Source organism: Paramormyrops kingsleyae, chromosome 22, assembly GCF_048594095.1.
Source record: "Paramormyrops kingsleyae isolate MSU_618 chromosome 22, PKINGS_0.4, whole genome shotgun sequence".
Taxonomy (NCBI): domain Eukaryota; kingdom Metazoa; phylum Chordata; class Actinopteri; order Osteoglossiformes; family Mormyridae; genus Paramormyrops; species Paramormyrops kingsleyae.
This window is the reverse complement of record NC_132818.1, coordinates 2513668-2535543: the sequence shown is the minus strand read 5'-3', so window position 1 is coordinate 2535543 and position 21876 is coordinate 2513668. Positions and strand designations below refer to the sequence as shown.

Below are 21876 nucleotides of genomic sequence, written 5' to 3'. Positions count from 1 at the left end.
CTGAGGTGCCTAATACTCCCCAAACATCTGTTCCCTCATAGATGCAGAGTAAAAGCTCAAAGAAAAGGAGACTTAGCGAGCAGGAGCTGGCAGCCAAGCTGGACAAGGCCTTGTCACTGACCAAGCTCAGCAAAATCAACAAGCACCCATTTAAGTTTCTCGAGTGCCCCTCAGGGAAACCCCGCGTGAGCCCCAATAGTTGTGGCAGGCTGTCCTCGCTCCAAGAAATGGACATGAAAGCGAAGGTGGGCAAGCAGGCTCTCTCAAAAGGCCTGGGCATCTACGAGAAGCCTTCCAAGGGAGGTAAAAACAAAATGGCTGCCAAAACAAAGCACATGGGTGAAAGCCACAAGCTGAAAGGTCAGAGTAAAGCATCCTTCTCTCCTGCTCGCTCCGAAGTTAGCAGCTACTCCAACAGTAAGTAAACATTTGCATTTATTTATTTGGTGGGTGCTTTCATCCAAAGTGAAGCAGATAGCTGTATTCTTGGGATGTGCTGTCAAGGAGCCACCTCTGGTTTAGCTTTCAGAAGGGTAGCATTGGGGCAAGAGCTCCACAAACGCAGGTGGATGCTAACATTCGATAAGCTAGTCATACTGAAGACTGTTGAAAGGCCTGGGATTTAACTGCCTCTTTTGGCAGTTTCTGTTTCTGGTTGAGTGATTCTTCTCTTCTACTGCATATTTCCACATTGTTAGCCTTTTGGGGAGCTTTTACCCAGAAGTGGAAAGTTCTGGGTAAATGTATCAATCTTTTGTATTAACCAACCAGTTTAGTACTCTTTATAACAAACTGGTTTGGTTGAAACAAAATCATCTGGATTGTTACTTTCTGAGTCTGAACGTTCCATTTCCCAACACCACAAATGAGCTTGATGTGAGTGTGTCAAGTGTGCATCCACTTGGCAAATGGTAGATTTGGGAAATGCACCTATTGCAGATGGGTAAAGTGGGCGTTGTGGGAATGAGTTTCGGTGGGGTCTTGGTTCTGCATTGATTTGCCTGTGCTCCTCCTGTCCTCCTGAAGACTAGCAGATGGGCTTTATTGTCGGAACATGATTGAACCAAAGGGATTGGATTCATTGTTCCTCTTGGTGTTCAAATTGTAATGTTTTAAGACTGTATCTTTCCCTCTAAAACTTCCCCTTTTGCCCCTCCCTCCCAACACACACAAACACAATCCGGTTTTCCCCCGCAGACACGGACTCGGAAGAAGAGGACAAGTCTATAAAAGCCGGGTGGCTGTCTCGGCCCGTTTTGGGCCGGCCCAACTCAAGGGCCCGGGAGTCCAGCCTGAGCAGCTCTGGGTCCCGCAAGAGCCACACGTCATCGAAGAGGGCCACGTCGTCGGGGACTGTGAAGCCAAAACGGGCGCTGGGCAAGACAAAACACAAGCACTTTGCTTTACTCCTGCGGGAGGCTGAGGCGTACTCCTCCGAGGACTCGTTCGACCAAGGTTACTAGAGCCGTCCTCTGTACAGAATTCAGATGGTAGCTCTCAGCCCTTCCCCAGCCAGCAAGGGAGCTGCCCTGTCTGGCCTGTTCCCAGCAGCAAAGCCTGCCTCCTGTTCTCTGACTGTGATTATATTGGCTCTTTTTCGAGTCCCCCCTCCCCCCTTTTAATGACTTGATTTTAATTTTTGTCGCGTTTTTAGAACTGTAATGGGAGTTTGTGTGGGAACTTTTGCCTGATGATTGTACTGCAGTTTGGTACCCAAGCTTATTAAACATGCTGCTCTCGTTTTCATGGAAACAAGCGAACTGTGTGCCTTTGTGTCCTCCCTCACCTCCATTTAGATGACTAGGCTGCTGCTTCACGCCATTCCTAAATACTGCTCTGTTCTTCAAATATCCCTTTCTGCAGAACTGTAACCGAGGCCTGCCAAAAAGAACACCTTATTTCCCTCCAAAAAGGGAAAACCGTCCTCAGATCTGACACTTGGGTTGGCTGCACAGTGGAGGGGTTTACCTGGAAACGGAACAGGAACAGGAGTTTTGGGGGTCGGGGAGGGGCTGGGCTGGTTAAACCAGTTTTAGTATCTCACTTGGAGACCAGTATGGAAATTTTTACTGAACAAGAAAATACCCAAAGTGATTCATTGGTATAGGGGCACTAATGCATTTTTTTTTAAAGAGGGAAAGGTAACTGATTCAACACAGCAGGATTTTTTTTTAGTATAGATATGTAAACACCTATTTCATGCAGGTTTTTTTCCCCTCTCTCTTTCTGTGCACAAAAAAGCCAAATTTGTTCTTGCCTGATTTCATTTGCTCTTGACTTGGGGCCACAGTTTCTCCAGCCAGCTCCTGGGGTTGTAGCTGCGCCTTTGCTCCGCCGCTCCTTGGTCGTCTCTGAGGGATATTTGGAAAATGGGGTGCGCCATGTGAACTAAACTACGAATAACCTAGCTGTGTTAGAATGCCTGCTTTCTCCCCGCAGCTGTCCAGCCATCTTTTCCCACCTCTGACCCCCCTCTCCTACCCATGATGCTTTTCACTGTCTTATCGGTCTTATGCGTTTGCTTGTCCTGCTACGCAAAAAAGAAGCGAAGCGATTGGCTGGGAGTAGGGCAGGCAGCTGGGCTGCGCGAGGTCACTTTCCATGTCACCTGAGCCATGAACATTGTCCTGTAAGTAGGAGCGCCAGCCTTTTAATCTTATGTCTTTAATATAAAATATGGTCCTTTTGATTTGAGTTTCGACTAATCACTTGTCCTACATTTCAGCGAAGAACAAAACCCAAACAAATATGAAAAATCACCATTTTGAGTTTGATCCTGTTCAGATGTGACTTGAATACAGCAGTCTGTCCCCCGAAGCTGTAGTTATGCTTGACCTGGAGCATCCAAGACCGCAACCCTGCTTTAAGGCAGATATTTCCTGACAGCACAGTTTGACGTTTTAGGGCATATGGGGTTGATGCTGAAGTGACTTGTTTGAAGGGTAGAAGGTGGTATAGAAAACCAAGGGTAGAATTTCCGTAGATTTTTTAATAGTTAAATAATAATAAGTTAAAAAGATTTGAAAGCGGTATGTATTTTTTTTAGTGTAGATTCATCTGGAAGGTTCTTGCTTAGTGAGCTGGTGGTTGTTAGAAGTGGTCCTCAGACACAGACAGGAGCGTAAGGCAACCTCAGTTATGGAGCAGATTATGGCTTTGCTATGGACATTTTATCCATAGGATGTAGTAATGATGATGATGATAATCATTATTACTAAGATGTTCTCTTTGTACGTCACTATAGTTGCATTAAGGCCAGTGCATGGGACAGGGGTGGGCGACCAGGAAGACGATGCTGGACCAGGTTAAGCATAACCACGGCTGGTGAGCCCCCCCCCCCCCGACAGAGGGGCCCCTGGGGCCCGTGAGCCGTACAGACCTGCCCACGCAAAGCTCTTCATGTGCCCCCAGGCTTGCTTCTTCTGCTCTGTTTAATTTTGATCGCCCAGGGTTACCCTGCCTTGTCTCTGTGTGTTATACCTGCATTAAGGGCCAAAGATGCACACTTTGGCTGCTTCTAAACCAGTGTTTCTCAATCTGGTCCATGAGGACCCACAGGCAATCCACGTTTGGGGCGAGGAGGGAGCCGAAATGTGGAGCGTCTGGGCTCCCCGAGGACCCGTTTGGGAAACGCTGTCCTAAACCCCTGCCTCCCTTTAACCCCTTCCTGCTTTTTTATATATAATTGTATGTGTTCATGTGCCAACCTGGCTGACACGTAATGTCTAGTGTCCTCGTCCCTCTAACATCTGCCTTATTGATTTTTGAGAGCAGGGTGCCTGCTGTCTGGTTAGACCTTCGCCTTTCAGTTCTCGCCCTCAAACGCATTAAACACATGCAACTAACAAGTCTGTATTAGCAATCTTAAAAGAGAAAAAAAAGTGGCATGTATGTCATTAAATTCCCCAACTCATTTCTTTTTGGAAGTTCTGGCTTCCCCGGTTAGATCTGTCTGGATTTGCCCAGCCCTCCGGCCTCAAGCTGGCTGGATCAATCTTCATTCTTTTTTAAATTTCGATGTGTGCGGATGCGGCACCCCAGCCCGCTCAGGACGGCCCCGTTAAATCGGGCTTTGTTCCCCTGCTTAGTCTCGGCCTGCTGCGTCGTCACAGTAACACTCCCTCCTTGGTAAATTTAGGCCCCCAGACATCCGATCTTCGGTGGCAGCTGGTGACACGCTGCACGGTGCCGCCTCTGTGGGGGGACAGCAGATGCGTCCCAGAGGCTCAGCCGGGTGGCTACGTTTACTTGCCCCACCCCCCCCCCCCCCCAGTCAAAATGAGGGAATGCCTCCGCAGATAGTGATCGTGTCATATACGCATGCGGCTGCTTTACATCAGCTGCTGTTGTAGACAGAGATGTGAGATCTGTATTTATTTTTTGCATGGTGAGCTCTGAAGGATTTTAGCTGCTTGATAGTCATCAGGTGTTTTGAGTGTAAAGTTGTTTTTGTGTAGCGTGTTGAGGAGACATTTCAGACATTTGATCTGACTTCTCTTGGGTCTCCTTGCTGGGAAATCCAAATGATTCCGCCTTTTTAAAAATTTTTTTCCTCAGATTACTTCTCGGACAAGGAGGACTATGACGAGGACGAGGATGAGGATGAGGAGGAGGATGAGTTTGGGCTGGATGGGAGCGATGGGCTGTGCTCGTCCTCGCTGGAGGAGAGTGGCCTGGGTTTGCTCGCACGCTTCGCTGCCAATGCCATCCCCAGCCCCGTCACGCCCACACCGCTCTCCATTATTCAGCTGGAGGCGAAGCAGAAGGCTAGGAAGAAGGAAGCAAGGCAGAGCCTTCTGGGTAATCTCACACTGGGGGTGGTGGGATGGATGAATGAATGTTATAGTCATGGATCGGGTGGGACAGCAACCTTGGGTTATTGAGGGACATTTCGTTGGGTGGAAAGCCGGCCAGTTCCATCGTCCAATCATGTGTGAGTAGTGAGCTCCTAACAGTTCAGGATTGGTGGAAACATTGTGTCTGTGGCTTGCCATTGGTTACTTGTTTGGTGGGAATGCCAGCGCGTCATGCAGCCCGGGTGTCCCACGGGTGTAATCGGGGAGCTGGAGAGCGTGTCGGCCATTGTGGATTAGCTCTGCCTTTGAAGTGCTGAAGCTTTCGGAAGCTTCTGGGCTGTTCTGTGGTCAGGCTCCTGTAGGATCTACAGGCAACAGCGGTTAGTCAGCACCTGCCATGCGTCTTACCTGCAGGTACGGAGTTTGAGTACACAGACTCGGACAGCGATGTCAAGATCCGTAAGAACTTCCCCTCGCTGCTTCACGGGAAGAGGGCACCCCCTGAGTTGCCCCTCCTGCCCCCTGCCAGCGCCCGCCGTGAGGATGCCAGCCCCTTCAGGCTGAAGGCGAGTGGGGGGCGGGGCCGGCGGCCCAAGCGGCTGCGCTCGCCGCGGGAGTCCAGCTTGGAGCTGGGGCCCGACGCCAGCGACGAGGACCCCTGGGCGCGCCGGCGCAGTGAGCGTATCTTCCTCCACGATGCCGCCTCCCCCCCGGCCAAAAGCCCCCCACCTCTGCTCCCCAAAGCCATGCGCTGTCCCAGGAAGGAGACCGCCATGCCCCGCGAGCTCAAGGATGCAGGAAAGGTGCTTCCCCCCCGGCCCCCCACCTCAAAACAGCATGACAGACCCGCGTCATGTTGCAGGTTACAGAGAAGGTATTGTGGGTAATGCCAGAATGTGTCTTTGACACTTTACGTATTATTTGAGCCAGTATGACCACTGTGATTGGACTGCCGGGGTCATTGCGATGGCCTGGCCATTTATCCAGCAGCCCTGCAACAGTCTTTAGGGTTAAGGGTCTGGCTCATGGGCCTGGCGGTGATGTAATCTCTCTGCTGGCCACGGGATTCAAACCAATGACCTTCCAGACACAGACCCAGACTCCTACCCTGCAGAGCTGCATTCCATGTTTACCATGTTGATGGAGTCATTCACATACATTTTTACCAAAATGGGGCATTTGGTGGTGAGAGGGTTATCGTTTTCTGGATATGGTTTCCATGCTAAATCTATTCTGTTGCCTTTCAGAAAAAAAAAGATGCGGAGCGCCCCCTGAGCATGTCCCCCCCGCCGCTGAGCAGCACCCCCGTGGAGCCCCTCCCTGCCACACCTGGCTCCCCCATCTGCCTGGGCCGTAAGGGCAGGACCAAGTCTAAGCAGGGGGAGGCCAAGAAGGAGGTGGGCAACACCCGTTGGCGAGCTTTGGGGTGGGGGGCTGTGGGTGAGACCAAAGCTCTCATTTCCCTCGTTTCCCAGCAGCCTCGGGGAAAGGGCGGGGCCGTGAGCAAGCTGATGGAGAGCATGGCCGCCGACGAGGACTTTGAGCCCAGCCAGGACAGCAGCTTCTCAGAGGATGAGAACCTTCCGCAGGGGGCGCCCTTGGACCGGCCTAACACCCCCGGTGAGTCCTGTCACCATCAGGCACCCACGTTAAATCAGCCAGCGTCTGCCCAGTCTGATGGCATTGTGCCGGCCTCCTTCATTGGTGATTCGGGATGGCCGGCCCCTCATAATGGCCTGCAGTACAGTTTGCATAATTTAGCCGCAAAGTGGCATCCTGGTTATTGTCACGTATTGGTGCTTGTTCACAAGCCAGGGAGTTTTAATATGCAGGGAGCAGACTGACACGTACACATCCAGCGAATCAGAGCCGACCGGCCAGTCACATGATCAAGTACTCGTAACGCCTCAGCTGCCTGTCCCATCTATGCTCCCTCCCTCTGAAGTGTGTGTGTGTGTGTGCGTGTGTGTGTGTGTGTGTGTGTGTGTGTGTGTGTGTGCCTTACAGCCCCCCAGAACTGCGTGATCGATAAGGATGACCTGAAGGACGGCCTGAGGGTGCTCATCCCCATGGACGACAAGCTGCTGTACGCCGGCCACGTCAGCACTGTGCACTCACCAGACATGTGAGTGCACCCCCGTTCTGAAAAGCAGTGACACCCCCCCCCCCCCATCACTCTCTCAATTTCTCTGTTTCTCTCTCTCTCTCTCTCCACGTTCCTGCAGCCGTGATTCACTAGCTTTTCTGCAGCATTGACAACATAACAATGAGGTCGTTTACGTGAGACGTTGTCTGGGGGGAGGGGGTGCCGGTTTTTGTTCATTTGCTAAATGACCAGGCTGAGTGCTTGGATGCATGGCACCCTGCCCCCCCCCCCCCCCCCCCGCTTACCCCAGACGTGTCATGTGGGATTAATTGTTTACGCCTCTGCGAGGGAGGTGTTTGCTCACAGTCCCCCATCTGAGGTCCTCCCCCCAGCCTGTACCGCGTTCATCATCAGAGAGGGCAGCTCCCTGTGTGCCCCCCCCCCCCCCCCCCTGTGGGGAGCGTTTGGACTGAGCCTTTTTATTGGGGATAGTTTTAAGGAACCTTAACCGTGGCGACTGGCTCGCTCAGGAAGGACTTTACTGCACGGCCTGCTGCTGAGTTACTGCTCGCGTAAAACGGAATTCGTGCTTCGGATATAAACACAAACCCCAGGCCGTAAAACTGACAGATGCGTCTGAGCGCCGGCGGATCCCGTTTTATGACTCCGGGGTTTTTTTTTCCAAACTGCCGGGAATGCTTCTGCGAGCACAGAGCGGCGGCGACTTCTGCGGCTTCCGGCCCCTCCGATGTTTCTCTCCCTTCACTGCCATGCAAATGAAATGACCCATAATTTAATTTCCCCGTAAGTGCAAAATGAGGCTTGTTATTCATTGGGAGAAGTCGCCTTGCATTTACGTGGTGGGGAGGGGGGGGAGGTATATTCTGAAATACGACTCCCAGTAACACAGTGAACTCCTTCACTCTCTCACACTTTTGATGGCTGGTTATGAGCGTTTGCTTTGTATATGGTCTGTAAGCCTGGAGGCTGTGATCCGGCCTGTAGAATTTATTTAGGCATGAACCGCTATGCGAGTCGGTGCCCTGATGTTCTTGTGTTTTTCTTTGCCTGTATGGACCCAGCACTCCCAGTCGTTTTGACCGTACCTCTCCGTGGCAGCTCAGCGGCAGAGGAATGGGACGTTCCGGCTGGGATTCCTGCCGGCTGACTTCTCGGCCTACACTCTCATTTGCACTTAATTGCAATTTGACTGCGCGTGTGCCTGCCTTTGTCTGCAATGGCCAAGTTGTTGTTCTGTTTTGTGGACAGATTAATGCATCCAGGGGTGGAAAGTGAATGTCTAAAAACCAGTTCCTGTGCTGACTCTATAGAGGAGTAACCAGTATGACCAGTTTGTGAGTAATAATCAGAGTTCAGAAAGGGAGGGAACCAAGTTTGAAAGCCAGGCTGGGAAAGAACTGTTGGCTGAGCCTGCTGTCATATTCACCTGCTGATGTCATCCCCCTGTTATAGGTCACGTTTCAGCAGGATCAGGTTTAACAGAATAATTTTAATGGAGGGGAAGCCCGGTAGCGCAGTGGCACTATTGCCTCACACCTGTGGGACCAGGGTTCGAGTCTCTGCCAGGGTCCCATGTGTGAGGAGTTTGCATGTTCTCCCTGTGTTTTCTGGTTTCCCCTCACAGTCCACTGTGTGTGCGTGCGCACGCTTGCAAGCGAGTGTGCGAGCACATGCATGCATGTCCTGTCTTGGGTTATTCCCTTCCTTGCATTGCTAACTTCCAGGATAGGCTCCAGTCCCCCACAGCTCTGCATAGGACCGGCAGTTATAGGAAATGGATGGATGGAACTTTAATAATAGCTTTCCCGAGTTCCCATATTTTTTCAAAGTTTAGAGCAGGGATGTTTAGGTCTGAATTATGCATTTAAATTTAAAAAGGGGTATTTTGTATCCATTGTTGAGTCTGTGTAGACCAAATGTCCCGGTGTCTCTGTCCTTCGCTTTGGGATGTGGGAGGCTGCCTGGCCCCACTCACCGCGTCAGTATCGCGTGTCTGTCCCGTATCGCACACAGCCTAATCACTTCAGAGATGCGGCTGCTGTGTTAAAAAGGGAAGATTAGCTATTTCTTGGTGTGGGGGGGGGGACTTTCTGGTACTGTTATTCATTTCCTTTGAGCCTAAAGCGTCGTTTTGCTTAGCTGGACTTAGCACGGCCTGCTGATGCGGGGGGAGTCTATGCCTGCCGGGTCACTGCTGCTTCTCCTTCTTTAGTTAGTGCTTTTTTTCAGTCTAATCGTGTTTCCCGTGACGGCCGGGTGTGTGTGTGGCCTGCGGGCGGATTTGGGCTCTGGATGAAGCCGTGTACATGAAGACGGCGTGGAGAAGCGGCGCGATACTGATCGTCAGCCGCTAACATCCCTGTCGATGTCAGTCAGCTGGATGGGCTGCTGCGCTCCCCCCTGCTGCGCATCCTGGGAGGACGGGGATTCCGGGCCATCGCCGTGCTGGTCTTCCTCCAGATCGGCCCGCAGTAATGCTGCAAACATGCCTGAGACTTTGTGGGGATGAAACCAACCAGAGATGGAGCTGGGAGAGCATTCAGCTGCGTGGAAACGTAATGCCACAAACCTGTTCCTGCCAGCAGGTGCCGTTGCCGTTTAGGAACTTCAATAATCAATGTATCAGTCTTCCAATGACGTATCCAGTGAGCTTATCCCAACCAGCATAGGGTGCAAGACATGGAAGCATCAAGAATGAGATCAGTGCTTCAACAATAGCATAAAAATATCGGATCTTATGAATGCAATATGCAATACCAGAAAGTGGGTGGGAGGGAGGGGAAAAATTGAGACCACTACAAAATTTTCAGTTTCACTCATTTCTCAACTTATGGGTTTTTGCAAACTCCAGCCTGGCTCTTCCCTGCTTCTCATTAATGAAGGGCTTCTTCCTTGCTTTATATGACTTCAGTCCTGTTATGAATTGTCCTAGCAGTGCATTTCACACCACTTAATGTTTCCCATTGTTTCTGAAGGTCACTTGAGGTCATCCTCCGATTTAGATAATGGTCATCTCTGGCATTAGAAAGCTGCTTCCACTCTCTGCCTGGCAGAGAGAGAGAGAGAAACCTGTTATTTTGACGTTGTGGGGGCCAAATTTTCGGTCCACCCCAGGGGGAAACATTTTCCAAAAATCTGTGACCGCAATCAAACTTAAATTGCATTTTGTTTGCTTACCTATGGTTAAGGTTAGGGCTTAGTAAAGGCTGTCAATGTTTGGGATTAGTTTTCCCCCATATAAATGAATGAATGGTCCCCAGAAAGATATGAATACAAATGTGTGTGTGGTGGCGGGGGGGGGGATCTCTGGTTCAGAACACAAGTGGAACAGAAGCACATCCTATCTGTCTTTCAGAACTGACTCCCAATCTGTCCTGAGAGGGAAGCAGAATACGCTCCTGGTCTCACCGCGGTAATACGGCTCCCCCCCATACATCAAAGCTTTATTTCAATGACGCCCTTTACTTTGCGCAGCGCGCACTGAGCATCGCCTGGTTGGAGTTCTGCAGACAGTGTGATCGCCGCACAAAGGTCCCGCTGGGAGGACGTTTATGTTTGAAACGGCTGCAAAATATATAAAAATACGTGGCAGCTGATGCTGAAAATCCTGAGTTGCCAGGGGCATTTCAGGCTGTTTGTCTTTAAGATTAAAGCCTGCGTTCCCTTTCCCTTTGAAAAAGGCCTTTTAACAGAGTTCATTACTGTTATTGCAGCAGACAGCCTGAAATTAATTTACTCCCGGAATCGCTTAGATTTCTGTTATGTGCTGGAAAAATGGCCACCCCCTTAATATAGAACATTCTGATGGCTGGTTGAAAGAACCAGGTCACGGTGATGTTCAGGGTGGGGTGGGGTGGAGGGAGCTGAGCTTCTAAAAACGCTACCGTAACTATGTAATTGTCAGCTTGCCATGATTCATGCCGATGGTTCCGGCGACATACATTTTGAGCAGCTGGAGCAGCCTGCCTGTTCCGTCAGGTTCTGCACCCGGAACTCTCTCGTGACAATGGCTGACTCCTCTCCTGTCTTCGGTGACCATGGCTACAGCACAATGGGAACCGGACCGCCGTTCAGCTTATCGGATAAACCCATCTCCCCATTGTAGATCACCACAAAGCTTCTCCTTTACGTCAGCCCCATGACCACCTCTGTGTCTCCCTCCCCAAAGCGTGAGAGTAGGGCATCAGCAAGGCCGCTGGAAGACGTCGGATTCCACAGGGCATATCTGTTTGAAAGGTTCTTCAAAGCAACGTTTGGTCCTCAAAGGCTTCACTCTTCAAAGAGTCTGAGTGAACTCTGAAGCTGCCTGAGCTCGGGGCTTATTTAGATACTCCTAGGTCATGCCTCTATCGATCAGGCGAGCAAGGATCAACCCTAAGACATGCAATTATGAACCAGCGCAGAAATATTGTTTTTGTTGGGGGTGGGGCGGGGTATGTTGCCTGTGTAGTTTAGGGTGCGTGTGCAAGCGACTGCGCTCCGTGGGTCCGCTCAGATCCGGTGATTACTCTACATGGCGGCCCGCTTCCCGTAAGTCCTAACGGCAGGCTGTGGGGGGGCTCGTATCTTGCAGATACAGGGTGATGGTGGAGGGCGAGCGAGGAAACCGACCCCACATCTACTGCCTGGAGCAGCTGCTGCAGGAAGCGGTGAGTACCCCCCCACACACACACACGGGGACGGCCAGCCTCTCCCCTTGCCAAAAATACCCGGTGTTACCGCGGCCCCTCCGACAGATTTATGAATCCGTTTTCATCGCAGCTGATGATTCATGGCGTTTTCTGGAAAGGGAGCGACGCAACAGAATGATTTCATGTTCCCCAGATGCTTGATGAAGATAAACAGTATATAAACTTACCACTGTCCCCCTCCCCCCCCACCCACCCCGGCTTTCCTAAACACTGTTTAATCTCCCCTTCCCCTCGCTTCCCTTTACGTCAGAGCTGGGCCCACACGCTGATTTTCCCTTGCAGATTATGGACGTGAAGCCTCCGTCGGTGAGGTACCTCCCTGAGGGCACGCGCATCGCCGCTTACTGGAGCCAGCAGTACCGCTGCCTCTACCCGGGCACCGTTGTCAGGGGTAACACTGCCTTCTCCTTCTTGCTTACTGTGATGTTTTCTGGAGGACCTTCGGTTGAAGGTCCTCTCGGCCCCATCTTTCCACGTCAGCTGCACCCGACTCGTCCCATGAAACTGAGCTCTGCCGCCCCTTTTCCTTTGTCCCATCCCAAAATGGGGGCGACCCCTAATCGCTCCTGGAGGGCAGGTGTTGGTTGTCCCCTCACGGTAGCTCACGCCTCGGCCGGACAGCACATTCGTACGGGGAGTGGGGCACGTGTGATGTGCAAATATTTTCTGTGAAAATTTGACCCCCGTCCATCTGCCTGCGTGCTGCATGTGGATGCAGACCCTCCTGTCAGGTTGAGATAAGAGTGGAACAGCATCTGCTCCCAGCAGCAGCTCATACTCTGAGCAGAGGCCTGAGTTCTGGGTGAAGGCTGTTAGGGATAGTTCTGCAGCCCTTGCCTCTAGAAGAAATTATCACCCCTACCTACAGAGGTATTGGATTTGGAAGATGGTCAAGAAACCACTTAGGCTAAAATCCAGGCTTCAGAATCTATGAATGTAGGAAATGCAAGGTCCACTCAGAGCATTTCATGATACAAGGGGTGTTGTATTAAGGGGAGGCTGTTTTTAACGAAGGCGTACAACGAGCTCCCATTCATTTGGGGGAACCCAGGCTGGGTCGGGAGGGCCACACTGATTGGACGTGAAGCCCGAAGGACTCGAGGAAGCTGGGAGGCAGAGGAATCCCGTCCAATCAGATGGTGTGACTGGGAGGGGTGTCGACCTCATGAATATGCTTTTGTACTGTCTCCTTTTAAAAGCATGGGATTCTCCTCACCAGTATCCTTAGTTTGCTTAAAGGGATGGGCCTTTGACACTTTCATTCTTCAGTTTGTTGTCATCTTCCAAATGCCAGCCAGTCTTGTGTGACGCCTTGGTGTGACGTTTGTGGGTCTGCGTCTCATGGCCTGCCCTGCTCTCATGCTGACAGGAAACCCGGACGGGGACGAGGACGAGGACTTGATAACTGTGGAGTTTGATGACGGGGACACCGGGCGGATCCCTCTGTCTCACATCCGCCTCCTCCCCCCCGACTACAAGATCCAGTGTGGGTGTTTGGCGAAGCGGGAGAGAGCTGACGTTTGAGGGGAAACATCTGAGTGTGGCGGGGCTCCTCAATAAGGGGCACATTTAGCTTTGCTACTGATATTCAAATAATATTTTTAAAGTAGTGTAAACTTGGGGCCAGGGGGCTGTTTTATTTGGGTGAGCTTCAGCCTGCGATTTGTTGGTTTTGGCCTTTGAAGTTTAGCGCCGAACGATGCCAGGGAGGTTTGTTTTGCTAGCGCAGACAGTGATGTGTTTTAAATGGCCATCTCCCTGATTTATCAGCATGTCAGATATATTACGCAAATGCGGTTCCCAGCCTCACTGGTTTTCCCCCGTTAAAAGAGCACCACACCTACTGTTCCACAAATATTTTTTTTTTGGGAAATGGAAACATGGACAAAACACTTTATGAACAAATATCCACTTACATCGGGTCTAATATCTTGCAGGACACGCAGAACACTTGGATTTCATATTGGTTAAATTAGTTCTTTAGGCATAAATGTAATTTCATTACCTCGTCTTGAATGTTTCTGATTCATAGCCGTGTTATTTTAGGATAGTTTTATTCTGTGTGCTTTTTAAATGATCCCTGACCTATAACGCTAAGATGTCTGTAAAGTTTGATTGCAGGAGTAGCCACCTGATACCTTGCTATAAAAAGCCTGAATGGACACAGCTTGAGCATGGAGTGACATAGCCTATATTACTGGATGCTATATATAGGTTATCTCTAACATTATGTTGAGGTAGAATAAGTAATGTCTGTAGCGCCCCCTGTCTGATGTGATTTTTGTACTGGCTTTCAGTTTGTTTGATTTCTGAAACACACCCCGCCCTCGCCCCAACACGTGCGTGTTTGAGGCCCTCGTAAATTCACCTGCCTGGTCTGTCCCACAGGTGCGGAGCCATCTCCCGCTCTTCTGGTACCCAACACGAAGAGGCGGGGCAGGAAGACCAGCAAAGACGTACCAGAGAGCAAAGAGGTTGAGTTGCAGGTCCCGGAGGAGGCTACTCCAAAAAGCCGGGGGAGGAAACCAAAGCCGAAGCCGGGTAATGCCACAAAAAAGCTACTGGATAGCTAGGTGACAAACTGCAGGCAAAGGAAGCTTTTCAATGACTGCCTGTATGTTTCATAAGGAAGACAATTTGGGAAGTTTTAACTACATTTCAGCTTGGAGTGAAGAAACAGTTTTACCCTTACCATGAACCTTGGTTAATGTCGGCCTGGTAATCCCGCTTCTCCTTCACAGAGCCAGAGACCATTCCGGAAGGGCAAGATAAGGCAGCGAGTTCCTCTTCCTCAGATACCCAGACAAAGCCCCAGGTCTCTGGAAGACCGGGACCTAGGCCGGGTCGAAAATGCCAGGAGGCTGGGACAGCCAGGTCCTCTGTCCTGATGCCTAATGGACGACAGAAGAAAGCTGCAAGAGTGAAGGCTTCCACCAAAGCGTACTCCCAACTGCAGCCTGTCTACACGGCTCCTATGTATGGGAAGGTCCTGCCCGGCGATATATTTGCAGACACTGCAGGTTCCCTCGGTTCCTTTGTACCAAATAACGAAGGCGGCAGAACCGGGAAAGTCAGATCGGTCAAGAGAGGGAAGAACAGTGAAGATCCCCCCGAGGGTGGGCTTGGAACAAAGCCGCAGAGGAAAGCGCCTCAGGCTGAGATTATGATCAAGCTGGACCACGAAGGCGTGACGTCTCCCAAAACCAAGAAGACCAAAGCCCTGATGATGATGGAAGACCAGAGCCTGTCCAAAAAAGAGCACAAGACCATGATGGGCATAGCTTACGGTGCCGTCCATCCAGGGGAAACTCCTCAGAAATCGCCCAAGGCTAAAGCTTCAGATGTAGATGTTCCCAAGATGGGAAGCATTTCAACCTATAACATTAGAGAGCTGGGAAGTGGGGGGGATGGGCCGGTAAAGGGCAAGGATGCCCAAGCGAATGAGGATGCAGAGTCTGAGAGCAGCAGCAGCAGCTCCAGCTCCAGCTCTGAGTCAGAGGGTGATGAAGAAGATAGATCGCAGAAGAAGGAGACACAGGAGGACGCAACTTCCAGCAGCTCCCGTGCCTCCAGTCCCGCCTCCAACTCTTCCAGCTCTTCTACCAGCAGCTCCTCATCATCATCCTCTGGCTCCACCTCCTGCTCATCATCCTCTTCTTCGTCGTCGTCATCGTCCTCCTCCTCCTCATCCACGACCGACGAGGACTCTTCCTGCAGCTCCGACGAGGAGGCCCTAACCTCTCCCCAGACGTCTTCCATGGCACAGCAGGCCTCACCCCAAACAGGAGACCAGCAGTCCACAAAACCTCAGGCTGCTTCATCTCCCCCTACCTCTAAAGGTCCAAAGCAGCAGGCACCACAGAAGCAGCAAGGCAGTGGAAGGCCCAAGAGGCGCGAGGGCATCCATCTCCCAACTACCAAGGAGCTGGCCAAGAGGCAGCGTCTGCCCTCTGTGGAGAACAGGCCCAAAATCTCTGCCTTTCTTCCAGCTAGACAGCTGTGGAAGTGGTTCGGTAAACCAACACAGGTGAGAATTCATTGTTCACAGATACATTTCATGCAAAAATGCTCAGTCTGCCTTGTTTTGTGGTCTCAAACATTAACGAGTAACTGCTGTATTAGAGGGACTGTTAAGACTGAATAAAAAATGACTGCCTTTGTTGACATTCATTACTGGCATCGTGAGTTGAGTGACAGCTTTATATTCGAGCCATTTGAAACACTTTCTCAAAGCCTGGTTTCTGTGTTAATTGCTCTGCAGAGGCGTGGAATGAAAGGAAAGGCAAAGAAGCTTTTTTACAAAGCTATCATGCGCGGGAAGGAGATGATCCGCATCGGAGACTGCGCGGTGTTTCTGTCTGCCGGAAGACCCAACCTGCCATATATTGGGCGCATCCAGAGCATGTGGGAGTCCTGGGGGAACAATATGGTGGTCCGAGTGAAGTGGTTCTACCATCCCGAGGAAACTAACCCTGGGAAGAAGCTTCACGAGGGAAAGGTGAGATCTGTTGCTTTCATATGTTCATAGATCATTCCACAACAGATTTAATCTGAGATGACGTATATATCAGCCAATGCCTCATTGTCTGCTCTGGAGACAACAACAAAATAATGTTTGATTGTGTGTTTCACTTGATGATTCTTGGCAGAACTGGGATCAGAAGTCCTCAAGGGGGCTCCCCGCAGCTCTGCAAGCCTCTAACCAGAGGAAGGACTTCATGGAGGTGAGAAGAACTGGGTGGAGATGACATGTCATGCTTGTCAGCTAATTGCACCACCTTTCCTAACGTTCTGTCATTTGTCCACAGCGTGCTCTCTATCAGTCATCGCACATCGATGAAAATGATGTCCAGACGGTCTCTCACAAGTGTCTGGTAGTCAGCCTGGAGCAGTATGAGCAGATGATCAAGACTAAGAAGTACCAGGACAGTGAAGATCTTTACTACCTTGCTGGTACTTATGAACCCACCACAGGGATGATCTTCAACACAGATGGGGTGCCCATCATTTGCTGAGCTACCCATAAGCCCTCTTATCACCTGTGACTCCTGAGAGCAGAGGTGTGGTTGTATCTGGAGGGAATGAAACCCATTTCATGAAATATATTATTTGAAGTTGTCAAAATGTGTATGAATGATTGTCCGGGAGACATAGCAGAATGGAGTTTGCTTCTGGAACTGAGAAGTATGCCCGAGTGTTAAGACTCGGGGACAAAGGACTTTGTGTCGACTTGCCGATTGAGTCAGAGGTTCCCTGATTATTTGCTCTCAGGGCATTGCAACACATCACACTGCGACTTGAAATGTTTTTGAGGAAGTGAGAATGAGGTCAATGGCAGCTCACTGCACGTATGTAAAGAAATAGTGCTCCTGGTGTTGTGGTGATATCCACATAGAAAGTGGCTACCCGAGGGGAGGCTGATGAGTACCTGTCACGATTTCACACCTAGTTTCGTTTTTTGGCTGCTACTGGCTTTCATTGGTGGTACCCATCCTCCGGGCTTGAGAGCTCAAAGGACACAATGACTTGCAGCCTGGCACTTGTAACGGCTTTGGGGCAGTGAAGGCCAATATCCTGGTAGAACCACCCCCCGCAGCTGAGGTCCATTTGTCCCAACAACCACCAGCAAACCTTGTCAGCATGCATCTGCAAGGCCAAGGGCCCCATCTGTACCCAACCACCATGGACCACTACCACCGGATGACAGGACCGGATCTGCTGCTCAGTAAAATAAGGTGGCAATCAGGGTAAAAGCCAGGGAAACAAACTAATCAGGATTCTTCTGGAGGAGAAACTATGGTTACACTATGGACTGAAGTCTACATATCATCTTATACAGAAATGTAAATTTGTATTTTCTTTCACAGACAGCAGTGTAACATGAACGGCCTTCCGAAGACACTAATCTGTTTTGTGAAAGGGGAGCAATGTTGACCCAAGCACTTAGGGAGGCATAGGAGAGCGATATTCCTCAGCCCCCTCTCCCCCCCACCCCCCCACAAACCTGCCATGCCTGTTTTCAAATTTTGGAATTCTCTCAAAGATCTGCTTGAGTTTCATGGGTGGTTACCTTACCAAAACATAAGCACTGATCCTCCGATTCCTTCCAGCCAACCTGGGGCAGGTGGATGCAGCCGGACTCCCCCGTGTCTTAACTAACTGAGATGACAAATGCACCCTTTCTAAACTCAAGTTAAACTGGGCTGGAGAGGAGCCCAGTATTTTGTGTGTATACATATATATATGTATTATATATTTACGTACAGATTCTTTTTTTAAAGAAAAGCTTTATAAAACTGTGAATATAATTTTAAAGGTATGGAAGCCTAAGGTAGAGGGTATTGTTTAATCTAGTTGCTGGATCCAGATTTGGCTGCACATTGCGGTAAAAAACTTGTGTTACAGAACACAATACAGGGTTCTGCTTCAGGAGTCCTTAACAGTATTTACTAGCTACTGTGGGTAATGAGTACCATTGTACCATAGTGAGCACTTAGGTGTAGTTCTTGGCCTTCTGTAGATTTTTTTTTTCTTCTTAATGGACATTTCTGAGTGTAGGTGGCTTTGTGTTAATGACCAGTCTGTCACTCTTCCCATTGGATCCAGATCCGCTGAGGGATTTGCACAATGCTGTTCTCCCATATTATATATATTTTTTTTGTTTGTTTTTTTTTTAATAAACTATTGTGTGTAGTGTCGACCACAGTAGTACACCAGTGACAAAACTATTCTTGTAAATTGTTATTCTCTGGAACACTTAATTTTGTTTTTTAATTAGATCTTTCCGTTTTGACTTGCCTTTGGCCGTTTTGGATAAAAGCACTTTGAATACAGTTGGATATCTGAATGTTGCTAACCCATGCAAGGTTTTGATATGCTTTAAACTTCTTGAGGAATGTAGAAAGTGGTCTTTAATTTTTTTTTCCAATATTGAGGTGCACCTGCCTGATCAATCTGTCTTTTACGCAGTTCCTCTTTGCGGAGAATCGGCCAGGTTGCAATGAGAGTCTCTGCTTGCCTTAAACATGGTGTCCAAATGCCCTCTCTGGTGGGAGACACAGGTCTTTCTCATCACAATCATACCCCTCCTTTGATGTCGCTCGTCACCCAAATCTGTGGTTCCTGAGGCTTTTTGTTTCTGTGCACTACTGTTTGTAGTGCAGATCCACTCATTAGGTGACATAGGCAGATGGCTAGGGCGCCATCTTATGAGGAGGCGCCAACTTAGCATGCCAATTTTACTTTCATCTTGGTTGGGATGTGCTGGCAGTCTTGCCTTGGGTGCCACATGGGCCTCAACCTGCACTCATGAGATTTACTTACCCAAAAATGTTCTGAGGGCAGGATAAATGATTGGTTCAGAGTGAACCAATCAGATTGTAGAAGTGGGTCCAAGCAACTAGAGGAGGCAGGACCAACCAATCAAATGTCTTGTTCCTGCCTCCTCTAGTTGCTTGGACCCACTTCTTCTACAATCTGATTGTTTCTCTCTCTGAACCAATAATTTTTTTCTCTGCCCTCCTACCCCTTTTTGTGTAAGTGAAACTCCCATGAGCTCAGTGTGCACTGCTTTCTTGCTGCATGTGCTTGCTGCATTTCCAGTCAATAATCCTTTTTTTGCCCTTGAATCGATTTTTATAAAGTTGAGTGCATGTCCTAAATAATTTCGCTGTTGACAGGACTGATTTTGTCCCGATTGCTGATTAGCCCGTGGGATCTTGACGTGCAGTAAATGTGTATTTGCAGCTCAAAAAAGTATCAGACTCGTGATCAAACAAACCCCAGTGGGGTGTTTGAGGTGGGGAGATGAATAAAGCCCAAGATGTAATCTGAGTTTTAAACCTAATTGCCATTGAGTTCCAAACTGGTACTGGCAGGTAGATTTGGCAAGCTAGACACGTGCAATTACTTCAATATAAAAATACATACAACTTTTTTTGTCATGCCAGAATAAATGAATGTCCTGACTCGTATCCCAAAGGCGTTTACGCAAATGTTTACTTGCAGAAATACTTTAACCTGCGTCACGAATCATCAGTGTCCTTGATTTTTAACACTATGCATATCCCATAAAGGCATTTGTGCTGAGTATTTTGTTTTTATTGCTCCGTGTTAGTGGTAATCTAGTAAAGCCATTCAGTTTGTTAGTAGCCTTATTGCTATTTGATTGAAAGGCAGGTTAAGTCCTGTTGAGTATTTACAGGACTGTCAGTCAAGAAAAGAAGTATTTTTTAGAAACCCAATGCTTTAAATACTGTACGTTAAGCTATTTTGTGATAAATCCAGTTGTAAAATGAATGCGAAACCAGTTTTCATCAGTGCCAAATGATTGTCTGATTTTTTTTCTTAGTGACTCCAGAGTACTTGGCAGTTGTTTACGTAAATCTGCTCCTAAAAGTATCTTCTTTCTTAATCTATATGATTTATGCCCCTAAAGAATGTTTCCCAAAGCTCAATGCACTTTTACAAACTATTTGGATGATGAATGCTGCAGAAAATAATGATATGGAAGCAGAGAGACCATGCGTGAGAAGTACCTTTAAATATTCTCAGCACTGTCCTTTCACCTGGACTTTTAATCCCTGGTGCGCCCTTCCACCTGTGAGTGAGACGGTCTGTCCTGGTCTGCTGGATGCTTTGTCCAACCAGGAAGTGCTGCTCCTGCCACTGTCAATCTGTGATTGGCTGCTTGCAGATCAGGTGGCAGCAGGCCTCTGCTTCATGTTAACCCTCTTGCTTCCTGTGGACTTTCCCAGGGTGCCCTGGTGCATAGTCATTTCAGGTGTCAGCAGCACCCTCCCCCGCCACCTGACATCAGAGGCCAGAAGAGCATCCTGCAGTTTGCCTGTGTGCATATGTGTGTGTGTAAGCTCCACACATACATGTACGCATGTCTCTCTACAAAGAACTGTTTTCTGTCACATCAGTGATGTTGGAAGGCTGCAAATGTTTTTATTTTTTTATTTTGACATTTCCCTCTCGTACTCTGTCCTAAACACTAAACGTGCAATACTGCTGATTTGGGTTTTGTGTGGCTGCTAGTGAGGTGTGGCGCCTTCAGTGAGGGATGAGTAAGCGAGAGAGAGCGATGGAGATACCTGAGGAGAAACCGTGACGAGAGTAGGCTGGAGGCTGGACCTTGACCCCTTTTCATTTGCCGTTTCTTCACTGTTGATAAGGTCCTGTTACAAAAATAATAATGAACCATTGTTTAAAGAATAAAAAAAAGATTATTTTGGAAATTTAAAGCATCCACATTTTATAAATTATCCTTTTTTGAGAGGGGTGATAAATATGAATATGTTACTTTGTATAAACATTTAATCATGTAAAAATGAATAAATAAAAAACACATTAGAAAATATGAGATGAAATGTGGCTTGTGGTGTTTGTGTACATAAAATTTACCTACTTTTTTTATTACAAATACTTCGAATGTGCGTTTCCATTTTAATTTGAAGCCTTTCTAGTAACGAGATTTTATAGTTTGTTCATCAATAAAGAAATGTAACTAAAAGTTTCGTGTAATATGTCTTTATTTTCCCCAAACTCAAAGATGAACCCCTGCGTAGTGCTTCAGCTGAAAGCAGGCTGCACTGTTGGTGGCCCTGTAGGGGGCAGTACTGAGTCCTATTTAGAAAGTGACACCATCCATCTCCTCGCTCGCTACATTTAGCAGACAAGACAGAATCCTTAGCTTTTGAGAATTTTTGGATCAGGTTTTGCTGCAGCTCTGGGATTTGTCCTGTGGCAACTGGAAGAACCTGAATTTATGTTTGGTGCATGTGGGATCTGACTCTAGCTGGTCATCTTGGGTAGTAAATTACCATCAGCAGTTGAACATTCCTTCTGAGTGGCCCATACCTCTGATAGGGACTGATTTCAAGAGAGGGGACTGCCATCAGACTGTCTTTGAGGGCACAGTGAGGAAGCATTGCATTCATCCATTCATCATCCATACCTATGTGTCCTATGTAGGGTTGCTGGGGTCCACAGTGTACTATTTCTAAAACCTCTTAAACCTTGTGTAAATTTATGTTAAGCCTGTTTTACTGGCCTGTGCTTTATGTGGTGCTTAGTACAAAAGTTGCCATAAGTAGGAGGATATTTTTTTTTAGCGTAAGTGGACATAAATGTCCAACGTGGGAAGTGCTGTGCCCTTGAAATCCCTCTGACCTTGTCCCGGTGGCTCTCGGCCGTCCCAAGCGGGCTGTGACCTGCTGAGCAGCAGCCGGACGCCCCTCGGCTGCCCCCCGCAGAGCCACTAGTCTGCAGTCCCCGG

General features: G+C 48.9%; 1 protein-coding gene across 5 annotated transcripts in view; it reads left to right on the top strand.

Annotated features, from left to right (window-relative positions):
* The window catches only part of LOC111854060 (trinucleotide repeat-containing gene 18 protein), a 50008-nt gene extending 28897 nt beyond the window's left edge, over positions 1 to 21111 (top strand). For 4 of the 5 annotated variants that reach the window (XM_072704582.1, XM_072704581.1, XM_072704586.1 and 1 more), the window contains 15 exons: positions 42 to 417; positions 1198 to 1455; positions 4558 to 4800; positions 5211 to 5599; positions 6044 to 6193; positions 6272 to 6416; positions 6804 to 6921; positions 11477 to 11552; positions 11877 to 11985; positions 12964 to 13080; positions 13983 to 14135; positions 14336 to 15621; positions 15856 to 16092; positions 16244 to 16318; positions 16403 to 21111. In XM_072704582.1, coding sequence (XP_072560683.1) covers positions 42 to 417; positions 1198 to 1455; positions 4558 to 4800; positions 5211 to 5599; positions 6044 to 6193; positions 6272 to 6416; positions 6804 to 6921; positions 11477 to 11552; positions 11877 to 11985; positions 12964 to 13080; positions 13983 to 14135; positions 14336 to 15621; positions 15856 to 16092; positions 16244 to 16318; positions 16403 to 16609 — 3939 coding nt within the window. In that variant the 3' untranslated portion in view covers positions 16610 to 21111. The remainder of the gene's footprint in view (positions 1 to 41; positions 418 to 1197; positions 1456 to 4557; positions 4801 to 5210; positions 5600 to 6043; positions 6194 to 6271; positions 6417 to 6803; positions 6922 to 11476; positions 11553 to 11876; positions 11986 to 12963; positions 13081 to 13982; positions 14136 to 14335; positions 15622 to 15855; positions 16093 to 16243; positions 16319 to 16402) is intronic. The other variant, XM_072704584.1, reaches the window with a different exon arrangement.
* Positions 21112 to 21876: the final 765 nt, after the last annotated feature.